This window comes from Microcaecilia unicolor, chromosome 11, assembly GCF_901765095.1.
Source record: "Microcaecilia unicolor chromosome 11, aMicUni1.1, whole genome shotgun sequence".
Taxonomy (NCBI): domain Eukaryota; kingdom Metazoa; phylum Chordata; class Amphibia; order Gymnophiona; family Siphonopidae; genus Microcaecilia; species Microcaecilia unicolor.
In genome coordinates this window covers 153467670-153490468 of record NC_044041.1, presented here as the reverse complement: position 1 = coordinate 153490468, position 22799 = coordinate 153467670, and the positions used below count along the sequence as shown (strand labels likewise).

Here is a 22799-nt window from a genome sequence, read left to right as displayed (position 1 = left end):
CTCAGGCAGCAGCCAAAAGGGCTCACTATTCCTGACCGCCCGCAGTGGTGTGACACACTTAAGGCATGCTCTTGCCATGAACGAGCTGCACACTGTCACTTGAAGGCCCACCGAGGCCACTTCAAGGCTTGTTTCAGCGAGCCTTCTAGCTTCCTATTCTGTAGGTATTTAGGGCAGTGCCCCCTTCCACTGGCAAGGTGGTCTTTTTAGTCACCGCTGTAACCAGGAAGTCCATCGTGGGAAGTTGCAATTTCTTTTTCCGGAACCAACAGGTAGAGGCAAACCATGGGTCTTCCCACTCTCAGCCCCATGTCTGAGACCCATTTTTCTGTAATCAGGTCCTGAGTGTCAGGATGCATCGGGAAAGCCTTTGAAGGACCTCTGAGCCCCCTCATGATCGACGAAGCTGGAACTTCTGATGCCGAAGCAGAAGACATTTGCCTCAGAAATAAGAGTACTAAGCTCCTCTTTATGAAACAGCCTCAGTACGTTTGGATCATCTCCCTCTTGTAACGGCTCCTTTAATGATAGCTCCTTTTGAATATACCGAAGCCTCATCAGATAAAGAGGAAGAAGCTGAGAGCCTTATCTGCCCACTCTTGGAGATCTAAACAAGATCTTGTTTGCGTCTGTTCTTGCGGCCGGCGGAGTCCAATCAGGCCAGCAATACTACGCAGGCAAACCCTCTCAACGATACCTTTAAGAAACTCTGACAGGTGGATTAAAGCCTTTAAAGCAAAAACACAGAAAAGAGAGCCAAGAGAAGCTTCCGTTGGGGGAAAACACAGGTTTATTTTTTTATCCAGAGATTTAGGATAAATAATAAGAAATAGTCATAGAGATAGTCTAGAATATGACAGAAATGAGAACATATATAGAAATGGAAATTACAATGGAAAGTTGGCCAGGGCAGTCTCCCAGTTCTCTGGCATGAGACCAGGAGTGCTGCACACTGACCAGCCTCCTATCTGGCAGAGAAATATTATATAGGATTTCTTTTCCCTTTCAATACATGGAGCACAAGAAGGAGGGAGGGTTTCTTCTTACCCCCTTAATTAGCATCTTACAGTCAGGCAGGATCTCCTGACAATAAAGAAATATATAGCATCTGTTTATATTTCCTTTTGAAGATGCATTTGGTCTGTTGTCCAAATGTTTTGGACCTCTTCTATTCATCTTTACAGCCTCACACAAGAATACATTTCTCAGAACCTTTAATTAGTATTTCCCCTATTCTAAAAGAGGAGACAAAAGTTTAACTACTGCTTCCTTATAGAGTTGCTATAGAGGTGTTAGGTTTCTCTTGCTGTTGACTCCAGGGATAGTGTTTGAATTGTTCTAGGCAGAGAAGGAAATACGGTGTTACCTGGTCTTCCTCTCATGGTTGTAAAAAAAGAGTAATTCTCTCCTGGATAGTAGCCTTACTTCAAAGGGCATGGGAAAGAATTCTGTCTCCTGACCATATTCAATGGGAGAGATTGTGGGCAATCAGGGCTTATAGTGTAATTGCCATTCCAGCAAGCCAGCAAGCTTCTCATGATTAGAAGGAAAGAAACCTTCATTTCTCTCTGTCCAACATATGAGACATTAATTTCTGTACATTAAATAATTGGAGGCCTTCCACCTCCTACAACAACTCCCCCCCCCTGCAATAATATTTTCTTATCCTGTCCTGACTACAGGATTTCTCTCTCTCTCCTCTGTCAGCCCTGCCCCCTTCACCTGGAACTTCCTTTGATCTGCATCCTAAAAGTCTCTCAAAGGCTAATAAACACACTCATGTAAACAGCAAATGGCAGGAGCTCATTGTCTTTCACTTGCTTGGTCAGAGGAAGGTGGGGGAAGAGGTGGGGGTACTTGCTCCACCTGGCCTGCTTAATATCTTTGTAATTTACAGAAAAAAAGAGAAATTTCCACTTCTCATCGTCTGTATATTAATTCTTAGATATTAAATACTTAGCAGCACTGAAACTGCTTGGTTCAGGCCTTCATAAGTACAAAGTACACCTCCACCAACATCTCCCCCCCCCCCCCCCCCCTCTGGAAAAAAAGAAGACTGTTCCGGTCTTCAGTGTTCAGCCAGAGGAGACAAGAAAGGGTGCAGAGTTCTTCACTTTGCTACAAGTTAACAAAAGGGGCCAATAGGGATGGAGAGGAGGAGAGAGAGAGAATGATACTAAAAAAGTATGCATACCTATGTCTAGTAACCAGGAGGAGAAATTAAACACATGCAGAGGTAACCAATGTGTCAGGGTCTGTAGAGGGAGTAGCAATATAAGAACTTCGTGGCTCCCACTCCCCCTTCACTCTCTCCTCAATCACTGGCTGACTACGTCCACGACAAGGTACAAAAGATCAACCTTGAGTTCACTACCAAGCCACCTCCTCCTTAGCCTATAGCCCTATCCAACAACCAACCAACCATGGCCTCTTTCTCCTCCTTTCCTGAGATCTCCGAGGATGAAACCTCCCGCCTTCTTTCCTCCTCGAAATGCACCACCTGTTCCTCCGATCCCATCCCCACCAACCTACTTAACACCATCTCCAATACTATCACCCCCTCCATCTGTCGCATCATTAACCTTTCTCTCTCCACTGCAACTGTCCCTGACACCTTCAAGCACGCAGTAGTCACACCTCTCCTAAAAAAAACCATCACTTGACCCTACCTGCCCCTCCAACTACCGCCCCATCTCTCTCCTCCCCTTCCTCTCCAAAATACTTGAACGCGCCGTTCACAATCGCTGCCTTGATTTTCTCTCCTCTCATGCCATCCTAGATCCACTTCAATCCGGCTTTCGCCCTCTACACTCGACAGAAACAGCACTCTCTAAACGACCTGCTCCTCGCCAAATCCAGAGGCCACTATTCCATCCTCATCCTGCTCGATCTATCCACTGCATTTGACACTTCTTACCACATTGTCCTTTTTTGGGTTTCAAGGCTCTGTCCTCTCCTGGTTCTCCTCTTATCTCTCCCACCGCACCTTCAGAGTACACTCTCATGGATCTTTCTCCACCCCCATCCCACTATCTGTTGGAGTTCCCCAGGGATCTGTCCTTGGACCCCTTCTCTTCTCAATCTACACCTCCTCCCTAGGCTCACTGATCTCATCTCATGGTTTTCAGTATCATCTTTATGCTGACGACACCCAGCTATATCTCTCCACACCAGACATCACCACGGAGACCCAGGCCAAGGTATTGGCCTGCTTATCCGACATTGCTGCCTGGATGTCCAACTGCCACCTGAAGCTGAACATGTCCAAAACCGAGCTCCTCGTCTTTCCACCTAAACCCACCTCTCCTCTTCCTCCACTCTCCATCTCAGTTGATAACACCCTCATCCTCCCCGTCCCATCTGCCCACAACCTCGGAGTCATCTTCGACTCCTCCCTCTCCTTCTCTGCGCATATCCAACAGACTGCCAAGACCTGTCGCTTCTTCCTCTTCAACATCAGCAAAATTAGCCCTTTCCTATCTGAGCACACCACACGAACTCTCGTCCACGCTCTCATTACCTCTCGCCTTGACTACTGCAACCTACTCCTCACCGGTCTCCCACTTAGCCATCTATCCCCCCTTCAATCCGTTCAGAATGCTGCCGCACGTCTTATATTCCGCCAGAACTGATATACTCACACCACCCCTCTCCTCAAGTCACTTCACTGGCTTCCGATCAGATACCGCATACAATTCAAACTTCTCCTCCTTACCTACAAATGCACCCGGTCTGCGGCTCTTCACTACCTTTCTACCCTCATCTCCCCCTATGTCCCCGCCCGTAACCTCCGCTCACAGGACAAATCCCTCCTTTCAGTTCCCTTCTCCACCACTGCCAACTCCAGGCTCCGCTCATTCTACCTTGCCTCACCCTTTGCCTGGAACAATCTTCCTCAACCCCTACGCCAAGCTCCCTCCCTACCCATTTTCAAATCTCTGCTTAAAACTCACCTCTTCAATGCTGCGTTCGGCACCTAACCTTTCGTGAAATATAATATTCCCTATCAGACGGACTCCACACTTGTCTTTAGATTGTACACCTGTCTTTTAGATTGTAAGCTCCTTGAGCAGGGACTGTCCTTCCATGTTAAATTGTACAGCGCTGCGTAACCCTAGTAGCGCTTTAGAAATGTTAAGTAGTAGTAGTAGTAGTAAGTATTTGCTGACATAAAAAGGATTTTAGGTGGAGTGCATAATTTGCGTAAACAGGGGGAGATGCAACCAAGCAAACAACAAGATAGGATCAATATAACAATAAAACATAACTGTCCAATAGAGAGAGATCTTATATTGGAACCTAAACGAGAGAACCATGAAGTGAAAGTATCCCAACCGGACATGTCTAATAGACCTTTGTAATTGTATCTTTCCATTAGGAGGCAAGGCCTGGTGAGCCCAAGAACCACAAACCTAATTAGTGTCCCACTAAAAATATAGTAACATGGTAGATGACGGCATAGAATGACTTGCTATGTGTTACTCTATGTGCGTGCATATTAGAGGCTCCCAAGCAGGCAGTGAGGGGGCCTAGGTAACTGGAAAAGAAAGCAGAGTGATTAAGAGAGGGCTGGGACTGCCATGCACCATTAGGAAGAAGGTGCATCATACAGACAGAAGTATCAGTATTGCCCAGAGCAGGGCCTGAACCCTTGTTGGTAATGCAGAAAAGGAAAAGAAGCAAAAGAGAACAAATTAAAGCAAAGATCAGAACTGAGCATGTTCATATACAGAACCACTATGACATGACAGAGTGTAAGTAGGGAAAACATCTTTAGAGAGAAAACAAATTATCAGTAATGGACTAGGAGACAGGGGGATGGCCAAGTTAGAACTAGGCACAAAGAATGCACAGCCCACACAATCAGAGAGATGCGCAGTACTGGCTAGGCATGGGATTTACAGGTCATTTTATTCCAAAATGTAGGGCAGCAAAGGAAAGATAGCAAAAGTGAAAGGTAAATACCTGGCAGGGGTAGAGGATAATTTGCATTTTGTTTCCCACATTTAGAGGTAATTCAGTAATTTGCAGGCAAACATAACTTTCCCAGAAAACCAAAATGTAAAACCAGTGAGTGTCCAGAAATGTAAATGTAGCATGAGGGCTGTGCAAGGGAGGTCCACACAGAAATAAATAAAACACAGAGCAACGGGGGCATGAAAATGGAATGCAGCTACCAGAAAATAAAACTTCAACTGATTCACAAAATACTGTGGCCAGTATTCTCAGTGGAGGAGGGTAGTTAGTGGGGTCCCGCAGGGGTCTGTGCTGGGTCCGTTGCTTTTTAATGTATTTATAAATGACCTAGAGATGGGAATAACTAGTGAGGTAATTAAATTCGCCGATGACACAAAATTATTCAGGGTCGTCAAGTCGCAGGAGGAATGTGAACGATTACAGGAGGACCTTGCGAGACTGGGAGAATGGGCGTGCAAGTGGCAGATGAAGTTCAATGTTGACAAGTGCAAAGTGATGCATGTGGGTAAGAGGAACCCGAATTATAGCTACGTCTTGCAAGGTTCCGCGTTAGGAGTTACGGATCAAGAAAGGGATCTGGGTGTCGTCGTCGATGATACGCTGAAACCTTCTGCTCAGTGTGCTGCTGCGGCTAGGAAAGCGAATAGAATGTTGGGTGTTATTAAGAAGGGTATGGAGTCCAGGTGTGCGGATGTTATAATGCCGTTGTATCGCTCCATGGTGCGACCGCACCTGGAGTATTGTGTTCAGTACTGGTCTCCGTATCTCAAAAAAGATATAGTAGAATTGGAAAAGGTACAGCGAAGGGCGACGAAAATGATAGTGGGGATGGGACGACTTTCCTATGAAGAGAGGCTGAGAAGGCTAGGGCTTTTCAGCTTGGAGAAGAGACGGCTGAGGGGAGATATGATAGAAGTGTATAAAATAATGAGTGGAATGGATCGGGTGGATGTGAAGCGACTGTTCACGCTATCCAAAAATACTAGGACTAGAGGGCATGAGTTGAAGCTACAGTGTGGTAAATTTAAAACGAATCGGAGAAAATTTTTCTTCACCCAACGTGTAATTAGACTCTGGAATTCATTGCCGGAGAACGTGGTACGGGCGGTTAGCTTGACGGAGTTTAAAAAGGGGTTAGATAGATTCCTAAAGGACAAGTCCATAGACCGCTATTAAATGGACTGGAAAAATTCCTCATTTTTAGGTATAACTTGTCTGGAATGTTTTTACGTTTGGGGAGCGTGCCAGGTGCCCTTGACCTGGATTGGCCACTGTCGGTGACAGGATGCTGGGCTAGATGGACCTTTGGTCTTTCCCAGTATGGCACTACTTATGTACTTATGTACTTATGTACTTAAATACAACATCAGGCAAAATAGTACTGAGAAGGAAAAGGGCAGTGGTCATTTGAATGAGTCCATTAAGTCCACAAAAAGCAAATAACATTCTGCTGCAGTAGTGTATAGATGTTCAAAGCGTAAGATCAGTCTGGTGCAGGCAGTGCAACGTGGAAAGGTGGTAGTGATGGAAACCACTATGAAGGCATTTGCAGCTGGTCTTTAGTTTATTTATTTTCATGCAACAAACAAAAACATAGTAAAACAATTTAATCATAAACCACCAACAATGAAACCCTAGCCCATGCTGTCTCCTAGAGTCTGTATCCTGGAATAAACTTCCTGAGCCCCTACGTCTTGCCCCCATCCTTGGCCACCTTTGAGTCTAGACTGAAAGCCCACCTCTTTAACGTTGCTTTTGACTCGTAACCACTCGCCTCCACCTACCCTCCTCTCCTCCTTCCTGTACACATTAATTGATTTGATTTGCTTACTTTGTTTTTTTGTCTATTAGATTGTAAGCTCTTTGAGCAGGGACTGTCTTTCTTCTATGTTTGTGCAGCGCTGCGTACGCCTTGTAACGCTATAGAAATGCTAAATAGTAGTAGTAGTAGTAGTGCATCTGGACAGCAAAAGGTGTGGATTTTGCAAACTTTCAGTGGACTCTCAAATCAAGGCTAGTTCATAGGCAGGATCGGTGGTTTCTCAGGTAGGCCCGATCTGCAAGTTGGTAGGGACAAATTGGCACCAATGGCAATTCTGGTTCTGGGTATTATTGAGAAATAAAGAGACATCATCAGTATTCTGGGAGACAGATAGAGAAAAAATGGGGCAAAGATAGTATCTAGGTAAAAGATAGTATCAGATATAGATATACTTTAGAGAGGGAGAGACCCTTACAGTGCAGAGTGTGGGAAAGAAAACATTACACCCTGCCCATGCTCACCAAAACTGCTGATCAGTGACGCGGGGGGGGGGGGGGGGGGGGGGCAAAAAAAGGTGCCGGTACACCGTACCGTTGCGTACCGGCACAAAAAAAGCACTGGTTTTTTCACAAGGTACCCCTATCTCTGGTCTGAAAAGACACAAAACCTGCCTGACAAGAGGTCACAATAAATATAAAATAAGCTGAAATGCAGCATTAACTTCTCTGGCTCCTAGCTCTGTTGGTATAAACACTTTGTTTTAACATTTAAGTGTCAGGGCTGCTTGCTATTTGCAGAAATCTACAGATCTTACTTTGTTTTTAAGAAAAAAAACGCTTATTGTCAATTAATTTCTGTTATCCTGTTAGTCAAATTTTAAAACTAAAAACTCCCTATAAAAGGGATGGAACCACATATTTTCTATCAATCTTGCAAAAACAAACTTAATCATACTGGAATGTGGACCAATTAATTTCCTAATAACTTAAACACATTCTGAGACTGACACTTAAGAATTTTTAGCAAGCCTATCATGAAACAAACTTTTATCTAGAAACCGTATTCACAAAGGGCAAAGTAACATGGAATTTGTATTAAGTAAACAGCAGATTTGAACACCTACTAAGGCACACTGTTTAACTCTACAGGGAGGCAGAGCAGACCCCTACCCCTGTCTTCAGTGTAGAGGAGAAAGTAATTTGATCTTGCCAGCATGGCTGAAAGAGGAGCAGAGAAATACAGTGGAAAATGCAGGGAGAGAGAGGAGAAAGGAAAAGATCATGAATAATATAAGCCCTTAAATGTCTCTCCTAAATTCAGTTAATGGAGAGGATGCACAAACACATAGTTTAGGCAATCTTAGCAATAGTGGGGAGTAGAGATATACATTTCTTTTTAATCCTGTCAGTGTCCTATATATTAAGCACAAGTCCTTTTTTTGCTGTGTTATTTCCACTAAAGTTCTACCCTTCCCTACGTTTTACTTAGACCTGTATGCCAGTAAAAAAATGCCTCAAAATACATATGAGCTGCACAAAGGTAGACAGAACAAAGAGGAGTCCTTTTACTGCTTCAGTTCAAAGGTGTGACCAATATTTAAACTTCACAAAACAAACTTGTTTCCTGTAGTGTTTTTCCTACTTTTCCTAATGCCTGAAATCTTCCAAGGGCACTTCTCTGCAGAGAATCTGCACCCCCAGTTTGGTCAGTAGATCTCTCCCTAGTAAGTTAATGGGAGAATCCGGGGCATACAAGAATTTTGCCTCTATTTGTTCTCCCTCCAATTCTAAATTCAAAGGCACTGTATATCTGAATTCTTGGGACTGTCCAGAGAATCCTATTGTGCTGGTAGTTTCTGAGGAAAAGGGAAATGGGCATATGCTTTGATGCAAGCCTATGGTGGATATTGTAGCCCCTGTGTCAATCAAAAATTGGACTGGTACAGTAGCTAGTCTACCCTCCACAACAGGATCTTCTAGCCCAATCTCTGCCCTCAGAACCTGCTGCTCAGCTAGTCACTGGAGCCCTGAACTTCCCCTGGGATTCCCAGGGGAAAGAAAATTCCCCCTTCCCAGGCAGTGCTTGATATCTGGGGGCTGGACCTGCATCTCGCTGTCTCCTGGTCCCGCAGCCTCTGCTTAGTGTCCTATTTGCCCACAGCTCCAACACTGGAACTGTGAGAAATCTGGTTTCTGTGTGTAGTCTGTCCTCACTGTACCTTGCTGAATCTGTCTGTGCCCTACTGTATTTCTTAGTATATTCTATCCACAAAGCTGTTAGAATTTCTTTGTCAAACCTGCCTGTCTGAGGCCAATTAATGCTCAGATATTTTTAGTTCCATTAACCCATTTCTGGTGGCACTTTAAAATTTCATTTCTATAAGCCGGCACTGCCGTGGAGACCTGCTCCAATGCAGTCTGCATAACTATAACTAAACAGATTCTAATCTAAAGTCCTAGAATGAAGAGAGAGAGAGAGAACACAAATAAAGGAATACAAAGACAATCCCCACAAAGTGAAATGAAGTACTTACCACGCTGTCTTCTCACCTCCAGTCCCCATCCCAGGAGTCAAACCCAGGCCACAGCGGTGGGAACCAGGAATCCTGACCGTTCGCCTATCCTGGTCGCCGGTCACTTTTTGTTTCTTAAGATCCAAACACTTTCATCCTTTGGTCAGTTGCCTTGTCGAGGCCCACTCTCTGGACATTGGCCGTTGCAACACGTGCACTTCTTAGCAGACGGCTGACTCCAGTCCAGCGACGTCGGGCGGTAAGATCCATCCTAGGTTCAAATAACCGAGCAGAAACACTTTTGTTTGCGTCTGTTCTTGCGGCCGGCGGAGTCCAATCAGGCCAGCAATACTACGCACACAAACCCTCTCAACTATACCTTTAAGAAACTCTGACAGGTGGATTAAAGCCTTTAAAACAAAAATACAGAAAAGAGAGCCAAGAGAAGCTTCCGTTGGGGGAAAACACAGGTTTATTTTTTTATCCAGAGATTTAGGATAAATAATAAGAAATAGTCATAGTCTAGAATATGACAGAAATGAGAACATATATAGAAATGGAAATTACAATGGAAAGTTGGCCAGGGCAGTCTCCCAGTTCTCTGGCATGAGACCAGGAGCGCTGCACACTGACCAGCCTCCTATCTGGCAGAGAAATATTATATAGGATTTCTTTTCCCTTTCAATACATGGAGCACAAGAAGGAGGGAGGGTTTCTTCTTACCCCCTTAATTAGCATCTTACAGTCAGGCAGGATCTCTTGACAATAAAGAAATATATAGCATCTGTTTATATTTCCTTTTGAAGATGCATTTGATCTGTTGTCCAAATGTTTTGGACCTCTTCTATTCATCTTTACAGCCTCACACAAGAATACATTTCTCAGAACCTTTAATTAGTATTTCCCCTATTCTAAAAGAGGAGACAAAAGTTTAACTACTGCTTCCTTATAGAGTTGCTATAGAGGTGTTAGGTTTCTCTTGCTATTGACTCCAGGGATAGTGTTTGAATTGTTCTAGGCAGAGAAGGAAATAAGGTGTTACCTGGTCTTCCTCTCATGGTTGTAAAAAAAGGGTAATTCTCTCCTGGATAGTAGCCTTACTTCAAAGGGCATGGGAAAGAATTCTGTCTCCTGACCATATTCAGTGGGAGAGATTGTGGGCAATCAGGGCTTATAGTGTAATTGCCATGCCAGCAAGCTTCTCATGATTAGAAGGAAAGAAACCTTCATTTCTCTCTGTCCAACATATGAGACATTAATTTCTGTACATTAAATAATTGGAGGCCTTCCACCTCCTACAACAATCTCTTAGGAGCCTAAGAGGCAGCGAGACGAGAAACTGAAGCACCTTGCAGCAACTCTGATTGTCTCTGCTTCAGTTAATAGGTCTGGTGTAAGAGCAATATAAACTCCAAAGGTTCTAGTATACTTATATTTCCTGATCTTTCGCAGGTGACGCAGAAGAGTAGGAAAGAATTCTTGGCCCTTAGGCCTAGGGTTTATTTATTTTTGGCATTTATATCCCACACTTTCCCGCCCATGGGCAGGCTCAATGTGGCTTACATTAGTTCAAAAGGTTAACAGCCATATAAAAAGACACATCAATCAAGTAATAGACAAATAGACACATTAAGGGCGAGGTAGTCGGTGGGGAGAGACAGAGGGAGAGAAGTGAGAAGGAGGTAAGGAATACAGTATGGTCACATAACAGTAATGGATCAGAAGACATTAAGGCAATGCGGAGCTGCAGTGTAAGCTTTCCTGAATAAAGTGGTCTTCAGGGAGATTCTGAAAGCCTGTTGTTCGGAGGTAGCTTTTACTGAGTTGGATAGACCATTCCACAAATGTGCACTGATGTAGGGAAAGGTAGATGCGTGGCTGGTTTTATACTTGAGGCCATTGCACGAGGGGTAGTGGAGATGCAAGTAGGATCGGGAAGATTTGTTCAAGTTCCTTGGTGGCAAGAGGATAAGATTATCCATATAAGCTGGAGCTTCGCCGTTGAGGATTTTGTGCACCAGGGCGCCAAGTTTGAATGTTATACGTTCCTTGACAGGTAGCCAGTGCAGTTTTTCTCATAATTGTCTGGAGCTGATGAACTTCGATTTACCATAGATCAATCTTGCAGCGGTATTTTGAGCAGTCTGCAATTTTTTGAGAAGTAGCTCCATGCACCCTGCGTACATACCATTGCAGTAATCAAGATGACCCAAAACAAGAGACCGCACTAAATTGCAAAATACTTCTCTAGGGAAAAAAGGTTTTGTACGCTTCAGTTTCCAAAGAGCTTTAGGTGCCACTTTTATATTGAAATTTCCTGTAGTGTTGTATTATATAATTAAATTTTCTTTTCTTTTTCTTAACCTAAACAATTGATTGATTTTTTTTTTTTTTTATTAAAGCTAGGGAAGGTATTAGTGAGTCCTAACATCCAGCCATTAGAGTAGTGTGAACCAGCTGCAGATTTCTGTTTAGTTTATTCCCTTTGACCCCTTCAAATATTGTGGACTAAATATGGAGGTAATTTTTCCTTTTGATTAGGTGGATATTTGATTATTTTTCTGATCTTCAAGTTTGATATATGTGTACTTGATATTTATGGATTAAATTAAAAAAAAAAAACCCCAACTAAATAAAATAAAGATCTCGATGCAATTGAATGCTGTTTCGGGCCCGGAGGTTTTAAAATGGTGACTCTGCTCTGCGCATGATCAAACAGAGGCTGTTCCTCACTGCCAGTCGGCACCAACAAGATGGCACCCATTCCCATGCTCTCCTGCATAAACTGCACACTGGCCCTGCCAGAGAGCCCAAACTCCCTGGCATATTTGGATGCTGCGCCAAATTCGAAGACATGCTTCCACTGAACGTTTCCCCGTGTCATCTTGGCTTACATGCCCTGCAACGCCCTGATGCTGGCCAGTGGGTCCCACAGTGGAAAAACTGCTTAACTGCCTCCACGGAAGTTATCATTCAACCCTGACTGGCATAAGCGCAGCACAACGCAGTCCCAAGCGGTGAGTCAGGAACCCTCCCCTGCACCAAGTAGAACTTAAAGCTCTCTGAGTGGATCTGAGTCAAAACTTTAGTCGGACTTACCACTGCTGGCTGCTCCTTGCAAGCTCACACTCTCCACAAGTCTTACCCTGGATGACAAAGAATTAGGACTGGTACTCTGTCCCATGCTCTCCACTGACCAGGAGCAAATCACTCAGAACCAAAGGCTGAAAAGTGTGTCCATCCACCTGCTGGTGATAGAAAATACTGAGGGAGCTGTACCGGATGCCAAAGAGATATGTCTCAGCTTAGTTTTCAGTTCTGTATCTCCACCAGCTGGTTGATGGACACAACTATCCCACAGGTTCTGGAATAGTTGGAAGCTACGTAATGGAAAGACAGATTCTCAGTGCACCCCTTGTCCAACATTGGATATTGAGTCCTATCCTATGTGCCAGATTATTTTGTATTTTCTGTTGGAACTATTAAAGAGTATTTTAATAGTACAAGGCTTTGTGATTCCTCTCTGTTCTGTTCACTTCTGCAGTTCACCACTTTGGCCGTGCTGTGATCATGTTCGGGGTTCCGTATGTCTACACTCAAAGCCGGATTCTCAAGGTGGGTTTATGCAGAATCGAGTTGGGCCTAGCAAGCAGTTATCTTCAGATTTTGATTCTTCCCCTTCTCACCGGCTATTCTGAGAAATGGAATGCTAAGCCAGAAATGGAACTTGGGTCTCCTGTAGTTGCCCCAAAATATTAACCACTAGGACATGCATACTCTCAAATTCTTTATTATTTTAGCCTATCATAATTGAAATAGAAATACCCCTGCCAGTACACTTCACTCCTGCCCAAGAGAGTTCCTCCATCAGACAGATCTGTCAGCTCACCTTAGTTCTGCTCTGCAACACCAAGTTTTAATCTTATTTTTTATTTATTGGGATAAATTAACTGCTTTTATGAAGAGATTCACCTAAGGCGGTGTACAGTAGGTACAGTTTAACATCAAACTTACAATTTTGTTAATAGCATAACAATAATAAAATGAACAAGTATAAACATAAATACAATGAAAGAGGAAAACTTGAAAACATCAAATTGAAACCTAATAATAAGACTACCATGAAACAGGATCAAAAATATACACATTTAACAGCACTGAAATTAAAAAAACAGAGATATAATATGATGTAAGCATAATAGTGATGGAATATCTAATAAGCACACAATTAGAACATTGAAATAACATAATAATAATCTTCTGTTATAGAACCAAGAATCACCCTTTCTCTTTCCACAACTGTACAGTGCACGTCTTCCTAGTTTTGCTCTTTTCTTGCCTTTCAGGCACGCCTGGAATATCTGAGGGATCAGTTCCAGATCCGGGAAAATGACTTCCTGACTTTTGATGCAATGAGGCACGCAGCCCAATGTGTGGGCAGAGCTATCCGGGGTAAAACAGACTATGGCCTGATGGTCTTCGCTGACAAGGTAAGATAAAAAGAGAAAGCAAAGCCCAGGCTATAAGTATGTGCCATTCCTGTTCTACTACCTTATTTCTATATTGTAAACTAGGTAACATATTCCCCTTTTGTCATATTGATCTTAGGATCTTTATTGGATGACATCTTAGATAAAAAAAAAAAAGTTGACAAGTCGTAGCACTGTTCTGTGCTGAACCTTTTCCTCTATTTTGTTTAGATTTCCAGAACTTGACTAGTTTTTAAAGTTGCCCCAGATTGTGATCTGCCTTTTTCCTATCACACCCTCCAGGTATTAGATTAACTGATCTACCCCTACAGCTTCTGAGAATATTAACAGAAATTTTTAGTTTCTTTTTGTGCAGACCTCATAATAAGCCCTTTTCTGCTTCCCATTATTTCGTACACTGTACAAATGCATAGTGATGCACATAATAAAAACTAATCTGTACTATGTAGGTACATAATGCTGGATTCTGTATTAGGAGTCACCATCCAGGAAGAGAGATCTTGGAGTCATATGGACATTTGCTTATCATCCGTCTAGACCAGGGGTAGGCAACTCCGGTCCTCGAGAGCCGCAGGCAGGTCAGGTTTTCAGGATAGCCACAATGAATATGCAGGAGATAGATTTGCAAGCACTGCCTCCATGGTATGCAAATCTATCTCCTGCATATTCATTGTGGCTATCCTGAAAACCTGACCTGCCTGCGGCTCTCAAGGACTGGAGTTGCCTACCCCTGGTCTAGACCATTCCGGATGCATGGGTTTATACTCTCCTTGCAGCAAATGGAGATGCAGAACCTCTGGTTTGATGACATCACCTTATGAAGATCCTTTGCAATCCACACCTGGCCAGCGTTTCTCAATCTTCAGGAGAGGGTAGACATGTAGGCCTGTGCAATCTATGTTGATGTGAAGGAATTAAAAAAAGAAAAATTCTGGAGGAGAAGTGATGTCAGCTAATGGTGACGAGGAAGAAAGTTGATTTAAAAGCATACGTGTATCTGGACAGCAGTTCTGAGGGCTTTGATGATGCCAAAATGTTGGATGATACCAGTTGTGCGAGCAGCATGAAACGAAAGATAGAGCCTGAAACAAAAAGGTATTGGAGGGAGCAATGTATTTGGTAAATTTTTTGGAAAAGCAGATGGTTTAAGGAATTTAAACACAATATTTCCAGTGTGAGAGGTGAGATCAAAAAACGTTTTGCCAGGCTAAAGGTGGACATCGCAGAGCTAGGTCAGAGAATTCAGTTCTTTGAGGACAAGCAGGATGATTATATTCTCACTAATAGACAACGTCACCGACAAAGCCCCAGCATGGTTCCCCAGCATTCTATTTCTAGAAGTTATTGGAAGCAGCCATCAGTGCATGTGCACTTCTTCCTGCTTGCTGTTGTCACACAGGACCAGGTTAATCTTTACTTTTCCACAGAGCAGAGAAGACGCTCTCCTTCTATGCACCTCAACTCGTATATTTTTTTGGCAATAGCTCTGCTGTTTCTTTTCCCTTTAGTTGTGTAAATGTTGCATGGGGCCGGAATCTTTCCCTTCTTTAGTTTTGTAGTCAGATTTTTGGCTCTTAAGTTTCCTTTCTTTTCCATGGCTCACCAGGCACCCTTAGGCCTAGAACATCCCGGTCGAGGCTCATCTAATCATCAAGCCATTTGATTTTGCCTTGGCTATTTTCCCTGAGATGTCACAGAAAACTCCCAGTGGTTTTAAAAAGTACACCCTGTGCACTTTTTAAAACCACTGGGAGTTTTCTGTGACATCTCAGGGAAAATAGCCAAGGCAAAATCAAACGGCTTGATGATTAGATGAACCCCGACCGGGATGTTCAAGGCCTAAGGGTGCCTGCCTGGGGCCTGACCGTAATCCTTCTTTTTGTAAACACTGTTCACAGATGTCAAAGAAAGGGATTAAAGGTTGTCAGAAGCAGCGCAAATTATGGCACCAGCAAGTCTGGTTCATCAGCTGCAGCATAAGGAGCATCAGTCTCCTTGGCTCTGGGAGCTGCGTTAGACACTGGTGATGCATCAGCATCACAGAGGTCTCCACTTGCCTCAACATCGATCATTGGTAGGGCACATTGAGATTGGGTATTTTGTTTTTTATTTTATATCATAAAGTACAATAAATCCAAACAAGCATATGGCTCAGTGTAGGAACAAAGCTTGATATGTACTGTGACCCTTCAGTACATGGCCAAATACAGCATACCGTAACAAAGAATAATGCACTTCCCGTTGCCCATGACCCCGCTTCTCAAACCCTACCCCCAATAACCTCTAACTGCATAAAAGTGGAACATGGCATACTTGAGGAGCAGCAGATGGTGGAACACTCCCCTGATGATCAAGCCATTTGATATAATCTTTCTAAATTTTTTGAAAATTCAGCAGTCTTTTCCTTCACAGCACAATGAGCTTTGATATCAAATAGGTATGCTTAACCATCACCAGCACCACTGGCAAGCCAGGAATATCAGTGCATTTCCTGCAGAGGCCGAAACCAGGCAGCCTGCCGTTACCAAATAGTAAATCAACTTCCGCCGTTATAGCAACATTTTTTTGGGCCCCTATTAAGACAGCTGGCTATGGTCTTATCAGTTGGAACCCCCAAAATCTCAGTAGGTGCATAATTTGATCCCATAAGACCTGAGCTTTAGGGCAAGACTACCAACAGAGATAACTACCCTGACCAAAGATAGATTTGAGATGCACTGGCGTATATTACCATTGATTAGAGCATTTTATAACCATTTTCTACGAAATTACTAGCTATAGATACCAGCAAAAGATTCTGAAGATTCCTTTCCCAGAGTTTAGTCTCAAAATGGATGCTCAGTATGCCCTTCTGTGCTGCCCTATACCTCAGGGGTGTCGAAATTTGTAATAACAGTGCTCTATAAAATCTGGTGATACATCCCTGACCACTTCTCACCTGAGACTTCCTTTACTAGTGCATCTTCGCACAGATCACGCCAGGCTCTATGTTTTAAAAAGTCTGTCACCTGTCTATAGGAGAAGCGGTCCTGTTACCCTAGCCCATATTCTTTTGCTTTGTGCGGTTTTCTGTGTACGACTTTGCAGGCCTTGCAGGTTGCACAGAACTCTGCTGCATGGATTCTTTTGAGTTTGGGTCGGGAGGCGCATATCACGCCACAGTTGAGGTCAGGGCCGTGCCTAGGGTCTCTGGTGCACCCCTGCAGACTATCGGTTGGCGCTCCCCCCCCCCAGCAGAGCAGGAACAGAAGGGAGCAGGCAAGTAAGCCGGACCTCAGGAAAAAATAGCACTGTATGTATCCCTCATTGATAAGTCTCTGACTCTAAAGTTTAGCAATTTCATTAAAGCAAAATGTATTTTCACATATCACATCCTATCCAAGGAGAATGTTTTATATATGTCACCCGTCTGTGGTAAAACTTCACACAGTATCAAAATACCTCTAATATGTAGTCGTGCCAGCCGAGGAAACTAACTGTGCTCAGCTCACAAGAGACAGAGTGAACATAAAATAAAACTTCATCCTTAAAAGATAATATCGGATGAATGCATGAAGGTGAATATGAATTCCTGTGAATGGAATCAATTTGATTTACAATAAATCTAGATACTACTCCATCATATATATAACAAAAAATTATTTAAGTGGAATGGAATTATTTGACTGTACTGGTAAACAGAAAGAAATACTCTATTGCATTCTAATCTCCTTTGCACCAAAGGATATAATTCAGATCAAATATTTATCTCTGATCTACTATCTCAGATCAAATATTTATTTCAGATCAAATATTAAGGTTTCCTTGCTTACAGTCACTTAAATCTACCTAGCCTTTATATAGCTTATAGGATTTAAACACTCTTAAACTGAAATTCACCCTTTTCTATTCTTCATAAACTTCAAGTAATCCTGAAATATTCAGATCCTTTTCTCACTAGAGAAACTTCAGTCGCCACCAATCTCTTTTCACTTATATTTTCCCATTTACCACAATCAGGCACTCTTTTATAACTTCAGTCAACAAACACAGGAAGTCACAGCTGGATGTCTCTCTTGGCAAAGGACAGCTCTCACTCTGTTCACTTCCCGGGCAGATTTCTTAACAGAAGCTGATCATCCTATCAGAGAGCTCTATTTGAATGCAGATTAACATACAGACACTCATGGGAATGTTTAATGAAAAACACCGGACTAATTTGCATATGATTTAAACAAATCTGAGCATATGACAACCAAGTACAGACTCCCAGCACCTGAATTCTGCAATTAGATTTAAGGCAAATACTTTTAAAAATTATTTTTAGCACTTTTAAAATTTCAGGTTCTCTTTAATTTGAATGCTGTTTCAAGCTCTGAAACTCACCCTGACTGAGGAGCTAGCCCCAAACCGAAGCATAAATAGCAATCTGGTTCTTGAAGAGCGTGCCTGCCTCAATTAATACTGCTCCTTTGCATGAAAAGGGGAGGGCAGCGGAGATAGGAGAATCACAAGTTCAGGTGAAAGATTTTGCAAGTGAGCAGACGGACGGCAGGGCAGTGGCGCCCCTCGAAGGCAAGCGCCCCCCTGCGGCGCTTACCTTGCTTACCGCATCAGCACGGCCCTGGTTGAGGTTGTTGCATTGGCTGCCTGTGGCGCAGTGCATTGAATTCAAACTTTTGTAATTGGTGTTTCCATCGTGGTAGGGTGTTGCTCCTGGGGCTGTAGTGCGCAGTTTGCAGACCTCGGGCGTTACAGTCTCAGACCAAGAATTTATTGGTTGTTCCATCTTTTCATCTCGGATGCTTGGAGGAAATTCATAGTTGAGTTTTTGTTATTGTTGGTCTTGTTTGTGGAATTCAGTGCCATTAGCTACGCGTCAGTCGACTTCTGCTCTCCAGTTCAAGAAATTGCTAAAATCCTGGCTATTTTTGTAGGGCGTTTAGGTGATAGGTGGTTTCTGAGTTTTTAGAGTTTGCGATTTGTAAGATTTGTGTTTTTTTTAAAGGCTGTTTTATTACACCTCGCCTAGATGTTTGGAAAGGTAGGTTATAAATTATTATTATTACTATTTAACCTTATGATGACCCCACTGGCCAGAGCACTAGCCAAACAAGGCCTTAACCCATTTCTATATACAGTGGTGGAAATAAGTATTTGATCCCTTGCTGATTTTGTAAGTTTGCCCACTGACAAAGACATGAGCAGCCCATAATTGAAGGGTAGGTTATTGGTAACAGTGAGAGATAGCACATCACAAATTAAATCCGGAAAATCACATTGTGGAAAGTATATGAATTTATTTGCATTCTGCAGAGGGAAATAAGTATTTAATCCCTCTGGCAAACAAGACCTAATACTTGGTGGCAAAACCCTTGTTGGCAAGCACAGCGGTCAGACGTCTTCTGTAGTTGATGATGAGGTTTGCACACATGTCAGGAGGAATTTTGGTCCACTCCTCTTTGCAGATCATCTCTAAATCATTAAGAGTTCTGGGCTGTCGCTTGGCAACTCGCAGCTTCAGCTCCCTCCATAAGTTTTCAATGGGATTAAGGTCTGGTGACTGGCTAGGCCACTCCATGACCCTAATGTGCTTCTTCCTGAGCCACTCCTTTGTTGCCTTGGCTGTATGTTTTGGGTCATTGTCGTGCTGGAAGACCCAGCCACGACCCATTTTTAAGGCCCTGGCGGAGGGAAGGAGGTTGTCACTCAGAATTGTACGGTACATGGCCCCATCCATTCTCCCATTGATGCGGTGAAGTAGTCCTGTGCCCTTAGCAGAGAAACACCCCCAAAACATAACATTTCCACCTCCATGCTTGACAGTGGGGACGGTGTTCTTTGGGTCATAGGCAGCATTTCTCTTCCTCCAAACACGGCGAGTTGAGTTCATGCCAAAGAGCTCAATTTTTGTCTCATCTGACCACAGCACCTTCTCCCAATCACTCTCGGCATCATCCAGGTGTTCACTGGCAAACTTCAGACGGGCCGTCACATGTGCCTTCCGGAGCAGGGGGACCTTGCGGGCACTGCAGGATTGCAATCCGTTATGTCGTAATGTGTTACCAATGGTTTTCGTGGTGACAGTGGTCCCAGCTGCCTTGAGATCATTGACAAGTTCCCCCCTTGTAGTTGTAGGCTGATTTCTAACCTTCCTCATGATCAAGGATACCCCACGAGGTGAGATTTTGCGTGGAGCCCCAGATCTTTGTCGATTGACAGTCATTTTGTACTTCTTCCATTTTCTTACTATGGCACCAACAGTTGTCTCCTTCTCGCCCAGCGTCTTACTGATGGTTTTGTAGCCCATTCCAGCCTTGTGCAGGTGTATGATCTTGTCCCTGACATCCTTAGACAGCTCCTTGCTCTTGGCCATTTTGTAGAGGTTAGAGTCTGACTGATTCACTGAGTCTGTGGACAGGTGTCTTTCATACAGGTGACCATTGCCGACAGCTGTCTGTCATGCAGGTAACGAGTTGATTTGGAGCATCTACCTGGTCTGTAGGGGCCAGATCTCTTACTGGTTGGTGGGGGATCAAATACTTATTTCCCTCTGCAGAATGCAAATAAATTCATATACTTTCCACAATGTGATTTTCCGGATTTAATTTGTGATGTGCTATCTCTCACTGTTACCAATAACCTACCCTTCAATTATGGGCTGCTCATGTCTTTGTCAGTGGGCAAACTTACAAAATCAGCAAGGGATCAAATACTTATTTCCACCACTGTACGGATGACATCACAATCTACATACCCTTCATACAGAATCCCTCCGAAATCACCAAAGAAATAACAAACAGCATGAACATCATGGAATCATGGGCTTCGGCATTTAAGTTAAAACTCAACAGAGAAAAAACTCAGTGTCTCATTCTCTCTTCCCAATACAACACTGAACATCCCACCACCATCAATGCCTTGGATTCCTCTCTCTCAATCTCAAACAAATTGAAAATTCTAGGCATAATACTAGATCACAACCTAACATTTGAAAACCAAGCTAAGAACAGAACAATGGAAATTTTATTTGTAGCATTTGTATCCCACATTTTCCCACCAATTTGCAGGCTCAATGTGGCTTACATTTGCTGTAGTGGTGGTTGCCATTTCCGGTTAACAGAATTACAAATGGTATTGCATTAAGGTGCATGCATACATGGTAAAGAAGAATACATTATGGTATTGCATATAGGTTCCTGAGTGGTAGATTGGATGGTAACATATGTTAGGTCATCAATTATAGAGAAATCGTTTTCGACATAAGGATTAACATAGTATTGCATTAAGGTGCGTACATACATGGTAAAGAAGAATACGTTATGGTATTGCATATAAGTTCCTGAGTAATAGATTAGATTGTAACATAAGATAGGTCATCAATTATGGAGAAATCATTTTCGAGATAAGGATTAAAGTGGTAGTGCTTGTCATTAATAACAATGAGGTTAGTCGGTCTAGTGATAAGAGTTCAGTTCTGTCTCGTTCGTGATCAGTCTTATTATTTAGTAATTAGGATGGTTGTTTATGGCATGCCTTCTTGAATAGATCAGTTTTCAGTAGTCTTCGGAAGATGGATAGGTCTTGCGTTGTTTTTATGGCCTTCGGTAGTGCGTTCCATAGTTGCGTGCAAATGTAGGAGAAACTGGTTAAGTATGTGGATTTGTATTTTAGACCTTTACAGTTGGGGTAGTGGAGATTGAGAAATGTGCATGCTGATCTTTTTGCGTTCCTAGTAGGCAGGTCTGTAAGGTCTGACATATAGGTCGGGGCTTCCCCGTGTATAATTTTGTGTACCAGGATGCAAACTTTGAATGCAATTCGTTCTTTTAATGGGAGCCAATGTAGTTTTTCTCTTAGGGGTTTAGCGCTTTCGTATTTCGCTTTCCCAAATATGAGTCTGGCTGCTGTGTTTTGAGCAGTTTGAAGCTTCTTAATGATTTGTTCTTTACATCCGGCATAACTACTACTACTACTACTACTTAACATTTCTAGAGCGCTACTAGGGTTACGCAGCGCTGTACAATTTAACAAAGAGAGACAGTCCCTGCTCAAAGAGCTTACAATCTAATAGACAAGTGAACGGTCGGTCCGATAGGGGCAGTCAAATTGGGGCAGTCTGGATTCACTGAACGGTAAGGGTTAGGTGCTCAACGCAGCATTGAAGAGGTGGGCTTTAAGCAAAGACTTGAAGACGGGCAGGGAGGGGGCTTGGCGTAAGGGTTCAGGAAGGTTGTTCCAAGCGAGGCAGAATGAGCGGAGCCTGGAGTTGGCGGTGGTGGAGAAGGGTACTGAGAGGAGGGATTTATCCTGTGAACGGAGGTTACGGGCGGGAACGTAAGGGGAGATGAGGGTAGAAAGATAGTGAGGGGCAGCAGACTGAGTGCATTTGTAGGTAAGAAGGAGAAGCTTGAATTGAATGCGGTATCTGATCGGAAGCCAGTGAAGTGACCCGAGGAGAGGGGTGATATGAGTATATCGGTTCTGGCGGAATATGAGACGTGCAGCAGAGTTCTGAACAGACTGAAGGGGGGATAGATGGCTAAGAGGGAGGCCGGTGAGGAGTAAGTTGCAGTGGTCCAGGCGAGAGGTAATGAGAGCGTGGACGAGAGTTCGGGTGGTGTGTTCAGAGAGGAAAGGGCGAATTTTGCTGATGTTAAAGAGGAAGAAGCGACAGGTCTTGGCTATCTGCTGGATATGCGCAGAGAAGGAGAGAGAGGAGTCAAAGATGACTCCGAGGTTGCGGGCAGATGAGACGGGGAGGATGAGGGTGTTATCAACTGAGATAGAAAGTGGAGGAAGAGGAGAAGTGGGTTTTGGTGGAAAGACGATAGGCTCGGTCTTGGACATGTTCAGTTTCAGGTGGCGGTTGGACATCCAGGCAGCAATGTCGGATAAGCAGGCCGATACCTTGGCCTGGGTCTCCGCGGTGATGTCTGGTGTGGAGAGATACAGTTGGGTGTCATCAGCATAGAGATGATACTGGAAACCATGAGATGAGATCAGGGAGCCCAGGGAAGAGGTGTAGATTGAGAAGAGAAGGGGTCCAAGGACCAATCCCTGGGGAACACTAACAGAT

The 22799-nt window shown here is 43.5% G+C and overlaps 1 protein-coding gene across 4 annotated transcripts in view; it reads left to right on the top strand.

Annotated features, from left to right (window-relative positions):
- Nucleotides 1-22799, top strand: part of ERCC2 (ERCC excision repair 2, TFIIH core complex helicase subunit) — a 455444-nt gene that overhangs the window by 300996 nt on the left and 131649 nt on the right. For all 4 annotated transcript variants that reach the window (XM_030217434.1, XM_030217436.1, XM_030217435.1 and 1 more), the window contains 2 exons: nucleotides 12796-12866; nucleotides 13598-13741. In XM_030217434.1, the coding sequence (XP_030073294.1) occupies nucleotides 12796-12866; nucleotides 13598-13741 (215 nt within the window). The remainder of the gene's footprint in view (nucleotides 1-12795; nucleotides 12867-13597; nucleotides 13742-22799) is intronic.